The following is a 21,045-nucleotide window of genomic DNA, read 5'->3' as shown; positions in this document are numbered from 1 at the left end:
ACAGCACAGGTAGTACCACTAAGAATACTGCATATGGGTGTTAGAGTACATTATGAGTGGTAAATAAGTGATCTGCGAGTAAAGGTATTTTAAGTGTTGCTTAGTTTAAGAATGAGGTAATGGTCATCACATTTCCAATGTGCTACAGATTTGTTACACACGTCTAAACCTGTCTTACAAGTCTTCACTGAAACACTTGAATATTCTAAAAAAGCAACATTAACTCACATGAATGCTCTAATATGAAACAGAACACGTCTGGTTTAGAATATGTACTTCTAAAAGGATTTGTTTTGTATTTTTTTTTCTATGTTTCTCAAAGTATTAAATAAACATTAAAAATTACCACAGACTTCATAAAAATCATCTATGTACTTTAAGGGCTTATGACAAGCCTAATACAAAACAGTCAAAGAAGTGAAAGGGACACCTAACATTCTATATACGTAAAGAGGGAGGAAAGTCACCCCATGTCACATGCAGCATAAATGTACCCAAAATCAATATTGTAGACAGTTAATAGTAGAAACATAATGGCTATGTCTCGTAGAAGTGATGTAATGGTGTTGAACTGGCTTTTTGTTAATCTTGCAAGATAAGAATTAATTTTTATAATATTTTGGTTGCTAGTTGCAGGAATTAATTATATAGCATAACAATGAAGGAGCATACATTTGCATATGATCAGATTCCAGGAATTTATAAATTCTGTCTTGTGATTCATGTTTGTTGCTCCAGTCTTGTACAGCTGTGCTTTATGAGCCTGGAAGGAAGTTGGGACAGACTTTTTCTTCCACAATGTAGTTTTACTTTGTTAAAGTTTTTCAACCAAGACCTGAACAACCAGTGGAACGTAACACAATTTGGTCATTCAGGTGAAAAAATTTGTTTCTTTGAAGAAATTTTGTTTCATTTTTTTCTTCTTGGTTTTTTTGAAGAAGAAACTCATAGAGATAAAAGTTCTACTGGACAGTTCCCCATATGCCAAACTGGCTGTTAACATGTTATTCAAGTTCCATTTCTAACTTACAAGTTGTTTCCGTGCCGATGAGAGGTTCGCTGCTTTCATCTTCTACCACAGAAAACACATTAACAACATATTCTGTTTCAGGTTTCAGATCTTTCAGAACTGTTGTTGTTTCCATCCTACTTACATAAAACTACATAAAAGAGAAACAATGTTAACCACTGTACAACAAAACCATTCATAATCTTATTTCTAAGAAAAAGAAAAAAAAAACACCTCCTTGTGAAACTCTTTAGAAATCAGTGAGATGGAACTAAAAATAAGTATGGTCTTAATTTTCTCTGTATTTTGTGTGACAGTATATCATTATTTTTGCAAAGCAAGCGGTATGGAAACTTCAGATAGATGGTTGTTTTCAACAGAGCTGGATACATCTAGCAACACTCACTGTGCATCTTGCTTTCATGTTTGGTTTACACTTTCATATTACTCAGCAACACAAGGAAACTGCCAGAGATATATGTTGCCACTTTGGAAAAAAAAAAAGGTTTTAAATACTCGGGATAATTACAGGATGGTTACAGCACATGGCATTAGCAACACTTGGAAAACAGAAATGCCAGCAAGCAGTCAAGTCACTGTGCACTGAAATGGCTTCTCCAACCCTAACCAAAGGCCAAACCCTGAGGTAATGATTTATTAAGATTAAATTCTCCATGAGTCACATTAGTTAAGATTTAAAAGCCACATTCAGAGATGGACATTTGGAGTTAAGTACACAGAGGTGCCTAACTTCATTCTCCTAAATACTATTCTGTCTGCCTGAAGAGAGTGATGAGCAATTTAGATTGCCTAGAATCAAGGGTTGCTGGTTACTGTCTCTCTGTCTAGAGAACAACTACAAGATAAGTTTGACCCTGTGCATTAGACAGCTTGGAGGATATACCTGGAACAGGTCAAAGTACCATCATACAATGTGAATCTAAGCACTACTTCACAACCTGTTATCACCCACTGTCTTTTTTGCTATTAACAAGAAAATGGACAGTGAACCTACCCACAAGTACGCTCAAAAAATTTCTGCTACAGACTTATTTAAAGCAATATGTGACAAAGGAATATGAAAAAAAAAATTGAATTAGTAGAAATACTAGCCAACTGTTTTTAAGAAACACATTTTACTCCTGGATTTATGATTTTGAAACAATCAAAGCCATCTGTATGCTGCTACTTTTGGTAATTTTGTCTATCATTTACCAAGGTATGGTATTCTTGACCTTGGGAACCTTCTTTTTATTTACTGTTATAGCATATGGAGTACAAACTTCAGAATGACACTACTGAGATGTGGAAGTCCAAGGTTATTATGGACAATGTTAGAGATGAACGTACAATACTAACCTGTTGAGGGCTACCTCCAGAGACAGGGTAATATTCAACTCTGTATCTATCAACACTTTCAGGAGGTGGACTCCATCTCAATCTGAAAGAACGAGGTGTCACTTCCGAAATAACTAAGTTAGAGGGAGGTGGTAAATCACCTACAAGTGAAAGCAAATTTTAAAATTAATAAATTTCCTTATATCATCAGGAATAAACATATGAGACAAAAAAAAATTGCTTAGGAAAAAACAAACAAACAAACAAACAAAACCAAACAACACTTCAGGTACTTGCTTATGTTTCTGTTTCCTTAGGAACTCTTAACACAACTGTGTGAAGAGACAGCTCACGATTGCACCCTCGAGACCAAACAAGGTCTTTGTCATTCCTACTCCACCTTCGACACTACTGTTCCACTGAAGAACTATCAGCTAACATAAATGCTTTTCCATGCTCAGCTTTGCTTTTGTCAGACATAAATACTTGAAGGAGCAGGGTTGCTGAAAACTCCCTTATTCAATGAGTATCATCAAAGAACCTGCCACGATGAGCAAAAAGGTGACACATTGAGCAATGTAAGTCCTGACTCTGGGAGAAAAGAAGGCACATCCAGCCACGTCATGCTGTGTTAGGTATAACACAGTCATTGTTGAAAGGAAAGGAAGAACCCCTGCTGGGTGGTCCAGGTGGTCTGCACAACTTCCTCACACCAGCAGCTGAAAAAACACCCCAGGGCTACACACTGTTCCCAAGAAGTAATAAAAACGAATTAGCACAGCAAGCACATAAATGGAAAAAGGATGAATTAGACTGAAAATGTGATGTACCTGGACCTTTCACGCTGTTACACAGATTTGTGGTTACATCATCAACAATGTTAGCCAGGATGGAGAAATCTGCAACGTTGTAAGAATGAATGTCATCTGGATCCGTTGCAATCTGCTTCAATTCATTTTCATCTGCATTTTTAATACCTTACAAAGAAGACACAAAACCAAAACTTGTTAGAAATTATGGCCATGAAACATAATGCCTTGAATTTAAGTGCCAAAACATCTTCTTTGACTATCATTTTAAGTACTTATGTATGTGGCCACTTCTCTGTGCATTTAGCAGATGGGCAGGAGGGAGTTGGGAAAGGCCACCTCTTCATATAATACTTACCAATGGCATAAAGTTCTACTCCCTCATCTCTGAGTCTTCTTGAAGGGGTGACTACGTCATCTTGTGATTTGCCATCAGTGATAAGAACACCAATTTTGCGAGCTCTAGGCCTTAAGCCTGCATCTGGTTTGAAGTTGTTTTTTAAGATGAAATCCAAGGCCATTCCTAGCATGATATAAAGATATGATACATCACTATAAACATTTCCATATAGTAGTAAAGTGAAATGCGAGTATTTCATCCTAGTGATTTCACTCTTGACATCACTCCACAATTTACTTCCTTCTAGAAGTACTCAGAAACTAGTTTCAGTCCACCATCTAGACTTAATAGCAACTGATACTATTTCAGCCCTCTCAAAGTCTCTCCTTTACCTTTTATGCATCATACTCCTATCTGATTTCCTCCAGTCTCCCTTCTCGGTCTTTCTTTACCTTGTCTTCTTCCCAACCCTGATATGGAATTGCCTTTTCTTCTCATATGCTCAACAGCAATTCAAGCTGTTCATCACCCAAGATCTCCTTCATCACATTTCTGCAGACCTACACTGAGTTTATATGTCTGTGCTATGCCCGTTCTCTTCCAAACATATTGTAAGGCCCTTTCGTCATGGAAAAATTTGAGCCCACTCAATAATACTGAGGTCAGCTACTGGAATTATTTGTACTGGAGCTTAAGGAAAATCCTGTGTGCAGTTTGACATACCTGTTAGAGTATTGCCTCCCTTGTATGGTAAGTTGGCTACAGCTTCTAACAAAGCCTGTTTGGTTCGGTAAGCATTGAGATTCCATTCTGTCCTGGGATCTCCACTATACTGTGCAAGACCTGGAAAAAAAAAGCCATCATTACTCAGTTATTAGGTGGCTATGTGGCAATTACACCTCACTTTCCCTCCGGCATATGAGGACTTACCAATCTGTACTTTGTTGGGACCAATATCAAAAACTTCAACAATACGGGCAATGAAGTTCCTTATAGTTTTAAAATTTGCCCGCCCGATACTCCATGAGCCATCCACCAGCAGCACGATATCAGCTTCTGCTCTGGTTCTGCATTCTAAACCTGCCATGTCAACCAGAAAAATATAACCTTAGCATGATAGCTTTCAACTAGAAAAACAGCCTTAGCATGATAGCTTTCTTTCCCCATCCTTTTATATGACATATGTCGTAAGTCAGCTTCCAAAACAGCTCTAGTTTTATTCACTGGCACTTGGTCAAGTATGATCTATTTATGAACGTTATTCACACTAGTCACTGATTCCATGGCAAAAGCTGTATAAATTTCTTCATGTATGTTTCTTTTTATAAATAAGCCTTTGCAAATGTCAAGGCCAGCGCTATTCTCTATTGCCATGCCATTATCTGTTTTGGTCTTTAAATGTGGTTGATAACTTGATTTCAGAGGTTTTGTAAAGCACTTCTAAATGAACCACTGACATGGCAGTGAACATTATCAGATTGTCCAAGTTTACAGTATTTTAGTGTGTCACAGATAGCTAACCTACTGCTTAATTTTCAACTGTGTAATAGTGGAATTAACAGCATATATTACAAACACTTTCATATAAATAGGATTTCTGAATTTTCAGGGGAAAAAGACATAGTAATGCAGGTTGTATAGAAGTTTGCACACACAGGAAAGAAAGGGCACAATTTAGAGAAAATACACAAACACATGTCAAGAGACAGAGACGGGACAGGAAGAAACATTTATATAAAGCTGCAATGTTCTGAAAAAGTAGTAAGTTATTTCAGATATCTTCAGTTTACAAATTACACAATCAATATGCATTGTATTGTTTCCATCACAAGGAAAATCACAAAATATTTATACAAAACAGAAAGACAACAATTTTATCCACAGTTATTTAAAAAAAAAAAAAAATCCTTGCTCTCTCTTTTTTCCTGTAGATTGTGTTACCAGCTGCAAATTTTCTGGCTTCCTGCCATCAGAGCTTCTGGTCTTTATATGGAAGAAATCCCATTGAGAAAAATCAGCCACACTCATCACAGTTGAAAGATATTGTGATTTCATATATGTTCCACATAATTGATCCAACACTGTAGACTCATGAATATAACTATTCCATGTACCTGGGGGTTAAAAGCATGATCCTCTTCTGCATAGAAAATATAGATCTAGTCTTTAGTCAGGACAATAAAATCACTTTGGAGTAGGATTTAAGTAAAACCATGTTAGTTCAAAAAATTGCATGCATAACTTTAATATGGAAGTTAAAGTTAGCTCCATGTACAATACAAAAGTTAAACTATTTTGACTTTTATTTTTCTTCTGACTACCATAGTTCCCCCACATGGAAAATTCTAGCAAAGGCACCAGACCTAAGGCAATTTCTTTTCCCCTTTTAATAAATAATGTACTGTTACATTTACAATCCAAGATATAAAAATCATTTTTCACATTAACCATGACTCAAATCCATGCATTAATAAAACTAATTAGTTTAAAGCATATAACACTGAAGACAGAAATGACAGCTGCCGTAATAAAAAATAACTAACCACCCTTGGTGCAATTATTTTTCTGCCTGACTTATTATAGCTTTACTCTGATGTTACTGATGGTGTGTTATGTAGTTTTTTCTCAGTTTTACCCTCCTTTATTAGACAGAATGAGACAGCGATTCATTAAGAAGCTTCTAAAAATGTTGTCAGTGAAGTTGCACAAGGCAACTATTTTTTACACAGCCCAGTATGGAAACCGGGCATCAAAGAGATTAAGCGAAAAGAATATATGGTCAGCTGTCAGAATTTTTTTTTCTCTCTTTAACTCTGACAGGCCTTTGCTGTTGTGCTCTTCCTCCTTATTAAGTTCTCTCTGGTGGTTATGCAAGCCTTGAAATTTCAGAGGAGAAAAAAAATCTTTTCTTCTACATGTATACTCGGCTATTACAAACCAAAGACCTGCTTTGTTATGCTTTCCATGGAGGACTGAGACATGAAATTCTCTTCATCCACTATTAATTTATTAATTGAGAGTATGGTGGACACAACTGTTAACATGCAGGAGCCCATTAACCACACCAAAGGTGCTGCTATTATAGCATTTGTAGTCACTTTGACTGGAAGGTTTAGCTGAATAGGGAGAAACTCCCAAACAGATACTGAAGAGCACTCAGCAACTGCATTTCTGAACTAAATCTCATCCTTCTATAGTGGGGTAAAAAAAAAAAAAAAAAAGACAGACTAAATTTTGTTTACATTGAACATAAACTTAAACACCGTAACACTGGCACACTCACAGCTATCAGATCTTTGTTCATTATATCATCTTAGTCTTAAAAGGAAAAGTCACCATATAAGGACAAGCAAAGGGCTAAAGATCTGCTTAAAATTCCTTGTTCTACTCCTGTGAACACCCCTGTAGATGAGCTGTGATCTCTATTCAAGAATTTGACCTTATGTGATTTAATCCAGATGTAAATGGTTTGAAAATGCAATGCAGATGGCTTTGAGCAATCAGCAAAACATGAGCTGCCTGAGTTATCAACTTTGTAAAATCATCTCAAGGTTTTCAGAAGACTAGAATTGTGAGCTGGGACATGTTTAGTAGTCATTTCAGACCAGGAGTTATGTCATCAGGGTAGGGAGTATACAGAATCCTGAAAATAAATATTTATGTGCATTAGAAAAATGTTAAGAAAATGTTGGCAAACTTTGGGTCTTTTTTTATCCAAAAGTCAAGGCTACCTTTTCTTCAATTCAGTCATGTTTACCTCCAGATAAAAACGGCTCCGAAGTAGTATCTGAAAGGGTGGTCATCTCTTGTCCAACCAGAGGGCTGCTCTCTCCTCCTTCAAACATTCCAAAAACATTTACCTTATAGGTAGTTCCTGCCCTGCAATAGTTAAACAAATGTACTGTAACTAAAGGGACATGACTAGCTAAATGTGCATTTAGCTTACAAAATGGCAAATTTAGCATACGAAATATGAATTCACTTATGAAATTCTCACAGAAAAAAAATCCCCCATGGAAAAGAAGGTGCTAAAACATAGAGCCCAAAGACCAGCTCTTCCACAAAGCAGTGAAGTTTGAACAATTTAAAAGCCAACTCTTGATTTTTATACTTAAATTTAGAACCTTCTCCATTCAAGTAATTTGAATTCAAGACTCAAAGCTTAGGAGCAATGCATCCCAACAAAGAAGTAGTAAGGCAAAAAACACCAGGAGGCTTCCACGGCTGAACAAAATGACCGTGCACAAACCCAAAGACGAAAAGAAAGCCTGCTGAGGGTGGAAGCAAGGGCAGGTAGCCTAAGAAGAATATAGAGAAATTGTCTAGTCAGCTAGGGAACAGGTTAGGAAAGGCAAAGCCCTGACAGAATTAAATCTGGCCAGCAATGTCAAGGGGAACAAGAAAAGCTTCTATAGGTACACCAGTGATAAAAGGAAGACTAAGAAAAAGCAGGTCCTCTTCAGAAGGAAATGGGAGACCTGGTTATGCAGGATATGGAGAAGACTGAGAAACTCAAAGATTTTTTTTGCCTCAGTCTCTGCCCAAGTGCTCCGGCAACACCCAAGTCACAGAACACAATGGCAGGGATCAAGAGAGTGAAGAATCGCTCACTGTAGGAGAGGATCAGGTTCAAAACCATCTAATGAACCTGCAGGTGCGCAAGTCCATGAGACCTGATGAGATGCATCTGCCTGAGGGAACTGGCAGATGAAGTTGCCAAGCCACTATCCATCATACTTGAGAAGTCATGGTAGTTTGGTGAAGTAACCACTGACTGGAAAAGGGGAAACAACCTCCATTTTTAAAAAGGGCAAAAATGAAGACCCAGGCAACTACAGTCCAGAGAGTCTGACCTCTGTGCCTTGTAAGATCACAGAGCAGACTATCCCAGAAATTACACTAAGGCACATGCAAACCAAGGAGATGATTGGTGACATTCAATATGACTTCACTATGGGGAAATTGTCTCTAAAAAATTTGGTGACCTTCTACAACAGGGTAACAGCATTGGCAGTTAAGAGAAAAGCAACTCATGTCATCTACCTGGACTTGTGCAAAATGTTCAACACTGTCCCATATGACATCCTTGCCTCTAAACTGGAGAAACGTGTATTTGACAGATGGACCAGTCAGTGGATTGGCTGCATGGTCACACTCATAGAATCATTGAATGATAGAATGTTTTAGGCTGGAAGGGACCTCTAGAGGTCATCTGGTCCAACCTCCCTACACAAGTAGAATCATAGAATCACAGAATCCTTTAGGTTGGAAGGGACCTTTAAGAAGTAGGGACTTCTCTGCCTAGGTCAGGTTGTTCAAAGCCCCATCAAGCCTGACCTTGAGTGATTCCAGGGTTGGGATTTCCACTACCTCTCTGGGAAGCCCATTCCAGTGATCTATCACTCTTATAGTAAAGAATTTTTTTCTAATGTTGAGTCTAAACCTATCCTTTCCTAGTTTAAAATCATTACTCCTTGTACTATCATTACAAACACTTTTGAATAGACCTTCCCCCACCTTCATGTAGGACCCTTTCAGGTACTGGAAGGTCCCCCTGGAGCCTTCTCTTCTCCAGGCTGAACAGCCTCAACTCCCTCAGCCTGTCTTCATATGAGACATGCTCCAATCCCCTTGATCATTTTGCAACTCAAAGAGTTGCAGTCAACAGCTCGATGTCCAAGTGCAGAGGAGTGATAAGTGGTGTGCCTCAAGGGTCTGCACTGGACCAGTGCTGTTTAACATCTTCATTAATGACAGACAATGGGATCGAGTGCACCCTCAGCATGTTTGCAGATGACACCAAGCTGTGTGATGTGGTTGACACACCAGAGGTATGGGGTCCAGAGGGATCTGGACAAGCTTGAGAAGTGGGCCTGTGTGAACATTATGAAGTTTAACAAGGCCAAGTGCAAGGTCCTACAGGGCAATCCTCAGTATTAATATAGGCTGGGGGATGAAGGGATTGAGAGCAGCCCTAAAGAGAAGGACTTGTGGGTACTGGTGGATGAAAAGCCTTGTGCAACCTGGTCTAATGGAAGGTGTCCCTGCCCATGGCAGCTGGGGTTCAACTAGATGATCTTTAAGATCCCTTCCAGTCCTATGATTCTGTGATTCTGTGACTTTTAACATTCCTTTCTTAATGTATTTAGTGGACTTGCGTAACAGATTTTAATGTGGTCTGAAGGCCACTTTATAAATCCAGGCCTCTGAGAAAATGAATCAAGAGTGAAACTAAGCTTTTTTTTTAACAAACATGAGGCAAGGAACTTTTGAGAGGAAACTTAATAAATCTCAACTTTCTCCAGAATCCCACTAGCTTTCTCATATGCAAAATACAGAACACAGCCTCTGCCCACATCTTTGCTTCTTTCAGTTCCTGTGAGAATACCACAAGTGATGTGAATGATTAACTTAGAAAGAGTTACCTTTCAGAAACTGCATAACAAGATCCTCATAGGTTATTGACAAAATTACTTTCTTATAGTAGATTTTGGCAGACATTTCAATGCCAGATCATGTTTAAACAAAACCCCAAGCCAAAATTATTAAAAAAAAAAACCAAACAAAAAAACCCACACATAAGTTATTATCCATACCTAAGCTCCTCCAATACTACTGTGCTGTCATATGGTCCCACTATTAATTCTCCAAGACGTCCATCATCTTCAGTAGGGTGGAAAGTTACTTTGTACCCCTTCACTTGCCCTGGGGCTGGCTCCCAGGTTACTCGGAAACTTGACATCGTTGAATCAGAAGTTCTCAGATTTCGAGGTGGCTTAAAGGGAGAGGCTGCAAGGATGAAAAAAAAAAAAGGGGGTTATATCAGGTTTGCTTATGGAAAAAAAATCAGTAAGTATGCTTTTATGTAAAAATACATATGCAAATCCAATATTAGTGGCAGTCCTAAACTCTTTGTTTCTTTCCTTTGACATAAAGACAAATATAAAGAGGTGAAAGGTGAGATTCACTTCACTTAATTTTAGCTGTCTAACTAATTGTTACGTAGGCTGTTTGTTATAAAGGCTCCCTGTACAGTCAATGGACTGAGAGATGGACAGCAATTTATCTCACCTATCTAAAAAATCCATCTGATTTATAATAAATGTAGACAATCAGTGGACTAACCACTATCAGTTTTTCTCTCTGTTAATTATGGAGGAAGACTAGACAAACAGCCTAGGTTAGGCCTCTTTTTTAAATTGCAACAAGCAGATGAGCCACACAGACCAAAAGAGAGAAATGGAAGATGCTTCCTCTCAAGTCAACACTGGAAAAATCAGGATTTACTGCAGGCAAAAGTAACAACCAGCCAGTACTCAGTTATCAATATCACTTCTTGAGCTGCTTCCTCCTTAGAGATTTAGGTCCCAGAGGTTGAAATATGGAAGCAAGGACCTTTTCATAGAAAAGGTCCTGGCAACAGTCCTCTCCCTTTACAGGCTCAGGGCCTGGCAGCTCAAGAAACTTCACCAGCCACAGGTGTGGCAGTATGTCAAAAAATAATTCTTCAGAGGAGTGCCAGCCAAACAGCGTGAGGTTTTTGGGTCAAGAGCAACTTCCTCTGAAGACTAACAGCTACCCAGTGAAGGTCAGTACTTACAAACAGAGCGGTTAACAAGTCTGCTGTTAGTTTCTGTATCACTTTTACTTTTGTGTAAATCTAAAGTGTAATCTCAAAGTTACAAAAATGGGAATTAGACTAAACAGAAAATCACCACTACAGCTTTAGAGTGAAAAGCTGCAGAGTAAAAAAAATTTTGACTCAGCCCTCTGCCTATGGCAATTGCCTAAGTATAGCCGAAAGTTCATAGATGTCTTCAGACTGTGAATTCTGCTGAGAAACAGTAGATACACTTTCATTCACGAGTAAAAATACAGCCTCTCTGTCTCATCTCCCATGACACTCTTCCCTGAATTACCATGACAGCTTCAGCTAACAAGATCACTCAGGCTCGACCTGCTTCCAAAGGGTGATTACCACCACAGCTCTTTATACTAAAAGCACAAGGCATATTTGTATCAAGACAAACAGGTCAAAAATCAAAAGCAGCCTGATGATCTGAAATTATTTCAATATCATTTTCAAGATTGTAAAACTAGGTGTTGGTCAAGAGCTGATCAAGTTTGCATGACTCCTCTAATCAACCACATTTTAATTTAAAAGGAAATTTTCCTTCAGTAACAGATGCCAATACCTCCAATGCCAGGAGAGTTATTTCTTATTTCCTGTGATCATTCAATATGACATATGCTCAGAGAAAAGAGAATGGCATAAAGTATTTAAAGTGTACCTCAAAGAATGGCACTAGTCCCACAAAGGCAGAAACATTCTGAAAAAAAATTCTCTTTGGGTAATGGGTCTCTGTATATGGAAGCAGAAAGCTTACTCTAAATCTGCTTGATTTAATTTGGATATCAAGGAAAAAAAATTTCTTAGAAAATGAAGGACCGGGATCAGATACATCCTAAAGGCAGGGTAGAAAATGAGTTTTGCTTTTACTGCAAAAATTCCCTCCCCAGGACTTAATAAATGTTTTAAAGTTTCAGCTTCTGAGAGAGAAGACAGCTAGTCCAAAAGGCCATGGTCTCTGAGGTTGGGCTTCCACTGGTGACTCTTCAAAATCATCTACGCTCCATTTCTATTACTTCACGTTTCCAACAGAAAATGTGATGATCAAAGGAGATGAATCTAAGTAACAGGATGCTGGGTAGCTATTTAAACAATATACACAACCAAAACACAAATTCTGAAACAACTGACAACTCTTCATTAAGCAGTCTGTTGATATACTCTCTTCCTCACAAAACACCTTGTTTTGACTTCTGATGAATGTTTCAAAACAAGTCCAGCATTTTCAAAAGGATTTTACACTATATTTACAACCTCAACCTCAACAGTAAAATGCTGTGCTCAGGCTATGAAGTTAGTGAAGTTCCCAATAGATCAAACTCTCTTCTTAATCTATAACATTTTCTTAATTTGTCTGTTAATTCATGATGTTGGCAGATTCCCCCATCCTTGTCCACCCATCATGATTATTAATTTTAAGCACAAAACTTTAATTATCAAATCCTGTACAAGCTTGTGACACATACCTGTTGTTCCTTCTGCTTTTCTTGATTTTCCTTGTCCAAAATCATAAATTGGAACAACACTGAGGTCATATGTAGTTTGTGGCTTGAGTCGCTTTAATATTATGCTTGTAGCAGGAGCATTTACTCTTCCAAACATCTGCCTCCCTCCACTGCGTGGTCGGTAGTACACACGGTAAGACAAGACTTTCCCAGGTGAAGGCTGCCATCTAACTCTCATTGTGTTTTCTGTCTCGTTGTCTACCATCACAGTCCTGGCATTTGGTGACACTTTTCAGTGTAAAAATATGGATAAGTGTTTACTTTGTCAGGTAAAGATACATTCAAGTGCACACCTACAAAATTCATTCTGCTGTATTAAAAAAAAAAAAACAAAACTGACTTCTTTAATATTACGGTATTTGATTGTGTGGAAGACACAGAGGAATCTCACAGGCCATTGTTAGATTGTTTTTTAATTGTAAAGAACTAAACAAACCTAAGTGTGTTTTCCACTACAGAGGAAAAAAAAAAAAGAGGGAAGTTTAAATTACAGAATGACACAGCATAATTGGGAATTTTATTTAGTCACGCTTTTCAGTAATCTGTTAAATAGTGGATTCAGCACTCTCAAATAAAAGTGATAAATCATAAAGTCATTGCTTTTTATGAACACAATAAGTTTTAAGTTTACAGACCTGGTAAGATACTGGCAAATACCTAAACTGCTGGGTGTTGGGCTCCATACAAACTATCCTGCAAACAGTGATGAGTGGCTTTCCAAACTCTTGGAAAATCACTCATCACTATTTGCAGGATAGTGTATGTGCTGAAATAAGCACACAGACCAATAAAGTATTTTCTCTACAAATTGCAGCATTCAGCTTCTAAGAGATATTTTCCAGACTGTACAAGTGTTACAAATGATCTTAAGTGAACTGAAAGGTATGTAACGCTGGCTGTCAGCCGGATTAAGCCATCTAGGTTTTGGCAAAACTGAAGCTTCTTGGCAAGCCAGAATCACTCAGTATTTCACCACAAGGTAGGCTTTGCAGGCTACAGTATCCTCTCCCAGTCCTAGGAACCAACAATTTCTAATTGTGTATGTACCAGAAAGACACAAATGTCATTAAGTTTCAGATCTGGACCTACTGATAGGCCTGACAGCAAGTTCCTTCAGGCAGCACATTGAGAGAAGCAAGAAATGACACTGCTAAGCTGCCTACTTAACCTGGAAAAGGCAGGACAGCTAATGCTGCTGTTCTTGAATAGAGAAGGAAGATGTGGAACAGCAGTCTGCTTTGACTCTAGGGAGTCAGCTCTTAGCCAGCGGCAGCAATCACTACTCTTGCGAGATCTTAAGAGCAGCTATACTGGGTCAAGGACAAAGGTTAACTTAGTTCAGCAGCCTGTCTCCAACAGTAGTCAAAACAAATGCTTAGGAAAGAGTACAAGAACATGTAAACACACATGATGCTCGACAGAGCACTCCCTCGGGTTTCTTCTTCACATGGCCCCTTTAGGCAAACAACAGAAACATCAAGGCTGATCCAGGGCATCCCTCCATTCATTCCAGCTCCTCTACTTGCCAATTCTGGCTATAAAGCAACAAGCTATCCCTGACCTCACAGTGTTTTTTACCTCGCCTACACTGCAGGAAAAGCTTGAGCCTGCTCTGACTAATACTACATAATGTTTAACAAATAAGAAAAAAGAGCCTCAGAAAAATCACCCAGTGAGCCTCAGTTTGGGGCCTGCAAAGATGAGAAAGGGCAGTAGCTTGGAAAATAAATTAATTGTTCATGTGGGAGTCTAGCCCACCTTTCCTCCTTACTCTACCCATAACATTTCTTCCACCCAATTTCCAACAGTCACACCAAACCTGTAAGAGGCTGGCTTCAGAGTAATTTATCTGCAAACAAAAATCACATCTTAGGTTGGAAGAAACTCTTGCTGAAGTCAAACTTACATTACATAGAAGAGATTTTCCTCTTATTTTAATGGTGAAACAAAAAGCCATAATTGACTGATCTGAGGCAGCATTTTGAGTTGGGGGAAATTTTCAGGAAAAAAGGTGACAAAAAAGGAGGTTCATTTTTCTTTAAAATATGATCATTTCATCAAGAACAGAATGTTACAAATTGTGGTAATGTTGTACTACACTCACCATCAGTAAAAGCCTCTCCTTCTACTGGGTCTCCTTCTCCACTGCTGTAGGTTGCATATACTGAAATCCTGTATTTAGTCTCTGGCTCCAAGCCTTCTATCACAGCATCCACGGTATTTCCAGGGACTCTCTTCTCTCCCATTGTATCATCATAAAGAGATTTCCATACTATCCTATAATCATTAACTGCTCCTGGAGCTGGTGTCCATGATAACCCAACTGTAGTGTCAGTTATGTCTGTGGTAATCAAGTTACGTGGTGAGCCACGTTCTGCAAGAAAGAAAACAGCAAATTCTCTCTAAAATACAAATAGTAAAAAGTTCACAAAATATGCAAAATACAAATGGAAAAGTAAAATTATCATACGAGCAAAACCAAACGTTTCCCATCAATATTAGCTTTAATAACAAATGTTTGTAGTTCCAAGAGGAAACCGGTGGATTTTTCAACAAAATACTTAAAAGCTAATTTTAAACTATGAATGATCCTATCCCTTACTATGCAAGTTACTCAGTAGTTACACTTTAGAAAATGCAAAATAAAAATCGCAACAATCAAAGACTTGGAATGAAGCCAGAGATAAATGTGCTGCAGTTCTTTTAGGTACTTTTAACTCTCAAGTCAATAATTTTCTTTCATTCATTCATCTTCATCCTCCTGTGTGTAACCTTTTTCAGGGGGAGGAGGTGGGGAGGTAAATACAGGAGACTTTTACCTGAGTCAAACTTCTTTTTCTGACAACCTTATTTTCTTATTTAATAGTACTATTCTTATCTTCCAGACTACTGCTTACCAGACCTACCAGCTATTTCATTTTATGTTTACAACTAACTTGCAGTCTATTTACTTCATGTCTCAGTTACAGTAGAAAACAGTCTCCATCTTTCCACTCGTAAGACCTGTACCTTTTTCCTCTCTGTAGTTTGCTCCAGCCAGCTTGGAACAAAGAAAACAGCTCATTAGTCTGTGAAATTCGGTTGTCAGCTGGATGCACAAGTCTCACCTAACACACCAGAGTAATTCCACGGCTTAAAAAGTGAAGCTCGTTGGTCTAAAGTGGTGCAGTGAAAGGAGTGCCTCTGTTTAACGTTTAACATACATTTATAACATATGTTCAATTTTCCTATTGCAGTGGCTGGCTTTTGATGGCAGGAAGAGAGTGCTGACTGGTGAGTTTAATGCAATGGCCTCACTGTAGCAAAATCTGCAAAAGGGATCTATGAAACTAGATCCACATGCACACAGAAGCACCCAGTGCTTAGGTGTGTATCGTCTGTGGCCTTTTTTGCTGGGCAGGACATTCCTGAGACACTGCTTAGCAAGTGGACTTAAACACATGAGGTAGCCTCATGAGGTCACAGTTAAGCATTACCTGCACTGATAAAAATATCTTTATATTATACCACAGCAGACACAGGACCAGATTCAAAATTCTTTGAATGCAGAGAAATACAGCACATATCCAATTTCCACTGCTTAGGCTCATTGCAAGAACAGACCTCACTGTTTTCAGAAGCCTGAAGCAGTTTAGGTCCAAGGTGAAGCCACAAGTTGCTCAAGGTCATATACTGTGTTTTTGCTTTCCATATTAATTTGCCTTTCTCTTCCACTGTAAATCAGCAACATTTCCAAAAATAATTCCAGCAGAGCAAACAGGACTACTTGTAGAAAGCTTCATTTTGGAAATAGCTCATTGGCAACACAACTTCATTAAAACTGAGCCAATTGATCATACTCGGCTTAATGATGAATGGAAATTAATATCCACCTATCTGACAACAATGCTTACAGTATAATAAAGATTCATCAACTACACAGATTAAGAATGAGAGGATACCACTCCAGTCATGAAGCTCAAATATAGTTAATAGAGAATGTAATAGAGTTCCTTTGTGTTGTGGAATTTTCTGATTTTACTTTACAGTCTTGGGACATCTCATCAAGTTTTTCTGAAGACAATTTTTTTTCCACCCTAACTCTGAATCAGTTATTACAATTTTACTCTTCAAACTAATTTTTAGCCTCACAATGTAAATCGCCACAATTTATCATGTCGCCTCTTAAAAAAAAAAAATAGACCTTGATAAAGTTCACTTGTTTATGATGTCATAACAATAGCAGTTGCAAATAGTGAAAAGATCTAATAAGACCTAATTCAGCTCATGCTTCATAAACTCTCATTGAATGCAGCGACTGCATGAAATGAAAGTGAGGGCAGAATCTAAACTCTAAAGACCGATTTTCCTGGAAGCTGGAAGAAAAGATTTGCCTTCAAAAGTAAATTACACCAATTTTTCTGTCTGCTCTTAAATTTCTACTCCCAAATCTTGGCTTTTTCATGCAATAAAAAAAAAAAAAAAAAAAAAAAAAAAAAAAAAAAAAAAAAAAAAAGGCAATCCAAATGGAAAAAATACGGAAAACCTAACTTGATAGAATGCACAGATGTCTCACAATAAAAACCTTTCTTTCCATATTTTAATGTAATATAAATATACAAGTCACTTTATTTTGGCTACTTTAAAACATGGCTCTGCCACAACATGATTTCAGTATTAAAGTATCTGCTACCACAGCACAATTTTTTGCTAGTCTACTCTTGGATGCTACATCTAATGATATATGTTGGAAACACTGAAAAAATAACTGCATATTTAAAACCGTTATTGATTAAGTCATTATTGAGGTCATTAAATAACAGAGGAAAATAATTTGTTTGGAATGGACTGTAATGAACACCAGTTACTGTAATATGTTAGTTCTGAAAGAAACATTCTTTGGAACTAAATGTCTTTTTTATAAGGCAAGGTAAGAGAGGGAAAAAGGACTGGGACTTCTACCAAACCACTAGAACTAAATGGAAAATTTTTACTTCAAATAGTTGGAAACTGCTGACAAGCCAACTTACCTACTAAGGGAAATTAGGCTTTTTATATGTTACACTGCAACCGAGAACATTTCTTTAACATAACATACTAACTTGATTTGCACCTCATGTGTGAGGTGGAAGTTCACTGACAGCTTTTTCTGCCTCACTGGATCTCCCACAAGTGTTTCTATATTAGAGGAAGAGGTGTGTTTAAGACACAGTCCAAATATAAGTCTTAAATTATTAGGGTTCTGTTAAAGATCATCTAAGCCGCTAAACTCAGAGTCAGGAAACATATTTATGCTCCACAATAACACTAGTATAATTTAGTTAAACATACAGTAAGATCTAGGAGATATTTTTTCCGCATTACCTCGCTCACATTTCACAAAAAAAAAAAAAAAAAAAAAAAAAAAAAAATTTTGTCCGAACCCCCCCTCCCAATTACAAAAAAAAAAAAAAAAAAAAAAAAAAAAAAGTAAAACTGTAACACCTATGCTGTCATTCTGTTCTTTGGTCCACGTGTTCAGAAATGCTTGTTGCACACTTGCTTCCCCCCAGCTTGTTTAAACAGGGTGAATAAGGTGCGTGGAAAGACAATGCACACTGTAGGAAAAGAAAGTGCTGACTGGCTGGCTCACAAGTGGTTGACAAAAGACTCTTGCTTTTTCCTGACCTGAAATGGAAGCTAAAGTATGCTCATCACTTCATACAGCCCCCTAAGTCATCAGCAAGTGAGGAAGCAGCTGGTTTTTGATAATTATCCCCTGATAGGCAATAGGTGCTATGATGCTCTGGAGCACCAAACCAGGTGGTGTAAGCACAGCTGTAAGACATGGTGAGTACCTGCCCAGTAAAACAAAGGGTTTGCATGGACTGGTCAAACCTCCACCTAGGCAAGCAAGCCAGTCACCAGTCTTCAGGCTATCAGATTCTCTTTAGCAGTCTTCGGCTCAAAAACTTGGAAGCCCACAGTCCCTTGTACAGCTCTACCATCACTCAGTGCAGACACAACCTCAAAAATTGACCTGGTAACTTTCAGTCTGGTGCTTTTACACCCAGTTCTTGACTTCTGCAACATCCAGTTTCCATAGTGAGTTTTTCCACTAAAGTATGCCAGAGACACTATACAATATTAAAGCAGTTTCCTTGTGTCCACTTGGCTCACTTCCCATAGCTCTCCAGTAATCACTGCTGTTATTGAACACAAGACTGTGAATCAGCTAAAATTAAAATGTTGACATCAATAAAAATCAAATGGCCTTATTCAAATGGCCTTTCCCTCAGAAACATTTACACAACTCCAGCTGATTTCAGTGGGAGTTGTACATGCAATTTAGGCCCACCCAAAGTTGAAACAATTTTCTGTATTTGCTCTTAAAACCAGCTTTCAAAACCAACCTGCAGGGATAAGTTTCATGCGGAGCCAAGTTTCATTTAAGTTAAACATAGGACTGATCTCAGCCAGCATCCTAAAAGATCAGAAACAACGAGATAAATGAGCCTTCTCTTGCAGAGGCATAAACCAAAATGTTATGGTCTAAGTCCTGCCTTGTTTGCAACAGGATACGTTAGGAGTCTCCCACTAAGTCAGCAGGCTAGGTCACTGCAGCCAAGGGTACAAGTGCGTGCATCAGATGACATGGTAGCAGGATCACTTTAAAGCTTTCCTCTAATGGTCAAACTCTCTGCAGCACTGGAGGAGGGAGTCTGGTTGACTGATATCCTTCCCTCCGAGCCAGAAAGCACTTGGTTATTCCTGGAGTATTAGCTTTTAGGCACATAGAGAGGGGATGTAGACAGGGTGCAGGGGAGAGTCAAGGACCTGCTTAGAGCAGGTTTCATGCTTTTCTGCTACTGGGAATGCAGAAAGGTGAGAAAATGCAAACCAGTAGAGTTCTGACCCAAAACAAAGAGACTTTGACCTGAGCACTCCCGAGTCCCTGCTCTAGAATAAAGCCAACAGTAATTCATATTCAGTCCCTTTAATATTTTGTCTGTCTTCTCCAACAGTTTATCAAGTAACACTAGTCCAAACTCGCTAGAAAAATATCTTTATTTTTCATTCAACCTCCCCTTCTGTTATTTTCTTTTTCTGGTATATGTTTCATTTCCTATATAAAACTAATTTTCCACAGATTATCGAAAGTCAATTTCCAATTTCAGCTTCAAACATCCTCAAATGGATAATTTAAAAAATGCATGAAACAGCATTAAATCTCCTGAGGACATCACGTCCTTGTTTCTGTCAGGGCGGAAGCAGCACTACACAGTCTGCACATTATGTAAAGTTCCTGTGGTGTGCTAAAAACCTCATTGTAAGAAAATGTCACTTGAATTTGTATTATACTGCCTGTAGGAGGTCATTCATTTCAAAGCATTCTTATGTTACTGTAGAAACAGCAAGAAGAAATAATTTATTTACTGAAGAACTACTATCCATTTTCTGACCAAAATAAAAAGTCCCATGTATACAACAGAAAATAGCTTAAAACTGACAAGTGACACAGTGATGACAACATTTTAAATGTATCGTGTTAGTCCCAATTCCCACAGCACAAATAGCTACCTGTCAAATGGAATGGTGGGGACTGGGCCCTATATCACCGAAACAGAAATACTCTCTTTCTATAGCAGAAGAAAGTATGGCACAATTATCTCTCAAATTTATCTCCTGAATAAAACACACTATGCCTCTTGTTGTTTATTCTAAAATGTACAAAGGTAAGAAATAAAATGGGTTGATGTATCTGCTAATGTAGCCTAGCAGTCTCATTCATTTCAAATGAACAGTGTCCATTTTCACCAACAGTGTTTCTAGGCTAGGAATTTCAACAGTATAAGTGGAAATACTCTGCAATTTCTCAGTGCAACCAAAATGGGAATCAGATCACTGAATCTGTCGGGGGGGGGGGGAAGTTTTTTTCTAAGTTTCTCTGAAATTCATACTCAAAAGTGTATATGACTCCACTGCTTAGAGTCAGTAACTGAAATATGCTTAAAGTTGTTCTGAAAAAATAACTGCCAGCAAAAGGATAAAACAGATCTTCAGCTTTCAAACTTCTCACACATTCATTAGGATTAAACATTTCTGTGTAGATTGCTTAATCTAGCAATGAATTTGTTTCTCTTTAAAACAACTGCAAATTATGAAAGTTAATCTATTTAGCAGCTAGTGCACAGTATGTTCTTTTCATCTGTCAGAGTGACTTTGGGCAGAAAACCAAATTCTTGCCAGAAGTACAATCACCTCTCTTATTAAAAAACAGATTAGAAAAACAGTAGTTCTAGCAAACCACTCACTGTCTGTTGCATTTACACTTGCCACCTTCACAATGTGTATCACCGTGTTTTATTTCTGCTGTATGATGACATGGGTAAGATCATAAGATCCCCTAAAGAATTGAAAGCCAAATGGCTTGTTTGGGGTGTTTCACTATAAGA

The 21,045-nt window shown here is 38.1% G+C and overlaps 1 protein-coding gene across 1 annotated transcript in view; it reads right to left on the bottom strand.

The window, feature by feature from the left end:
* The window catches only part of COL12A1 (collagen, type XII, alpha 1), a 102,108-nt gene that overhangs the window by 55,899 nt on the left and 25,164 nt on the right, over positions 1-21,045 (bottom strand). The window contains exons 2-7 of the mRNA XM_008944742.1: positions 4,427-4,576; positions 4,220-4,339; positions 3,515-3,679; positions 3,178-3,324; positions 2,369-2,508; positions 1,031-1,160 (exon numbers count right to left, since the gene is read on the bottom strand). Coding sequence (XP_008942990.1) covers positions 1,031-1,160; positions 2,369-2,508; positions 3,178-3,324; positions 3,515-3,679; positions 4,220-4,339; positions 4,427-4,576 — 852 coding nt within the window. The remainder of the gene's footprint in view (positions 1-1,030; positions 1,161-2,368; positions 2,509-3,177; positions 3,325-3,514; positions 3,680-4,219; positions 4,340-4,426; positions 4,577-21,045) is intronic.

Source organism: Merops nubicus, unplaced genomic scaffold, assembly GCF_000691845.1.
Source record: "Merops nubicus isolate BGI_N331 unplaced genomic scaffold, ASM69184v1 scaffold177, whole genome shotgun sequence".
Taxonomy (NCBI): Eukaryota; Metazoa; Chordata; class Aves; order Coraciiformes; family Meropidae; genus Merops; species Merops nubicus.
This window is presented reverse-complemented; position numbering and strand designations above follow the sequence as displayed.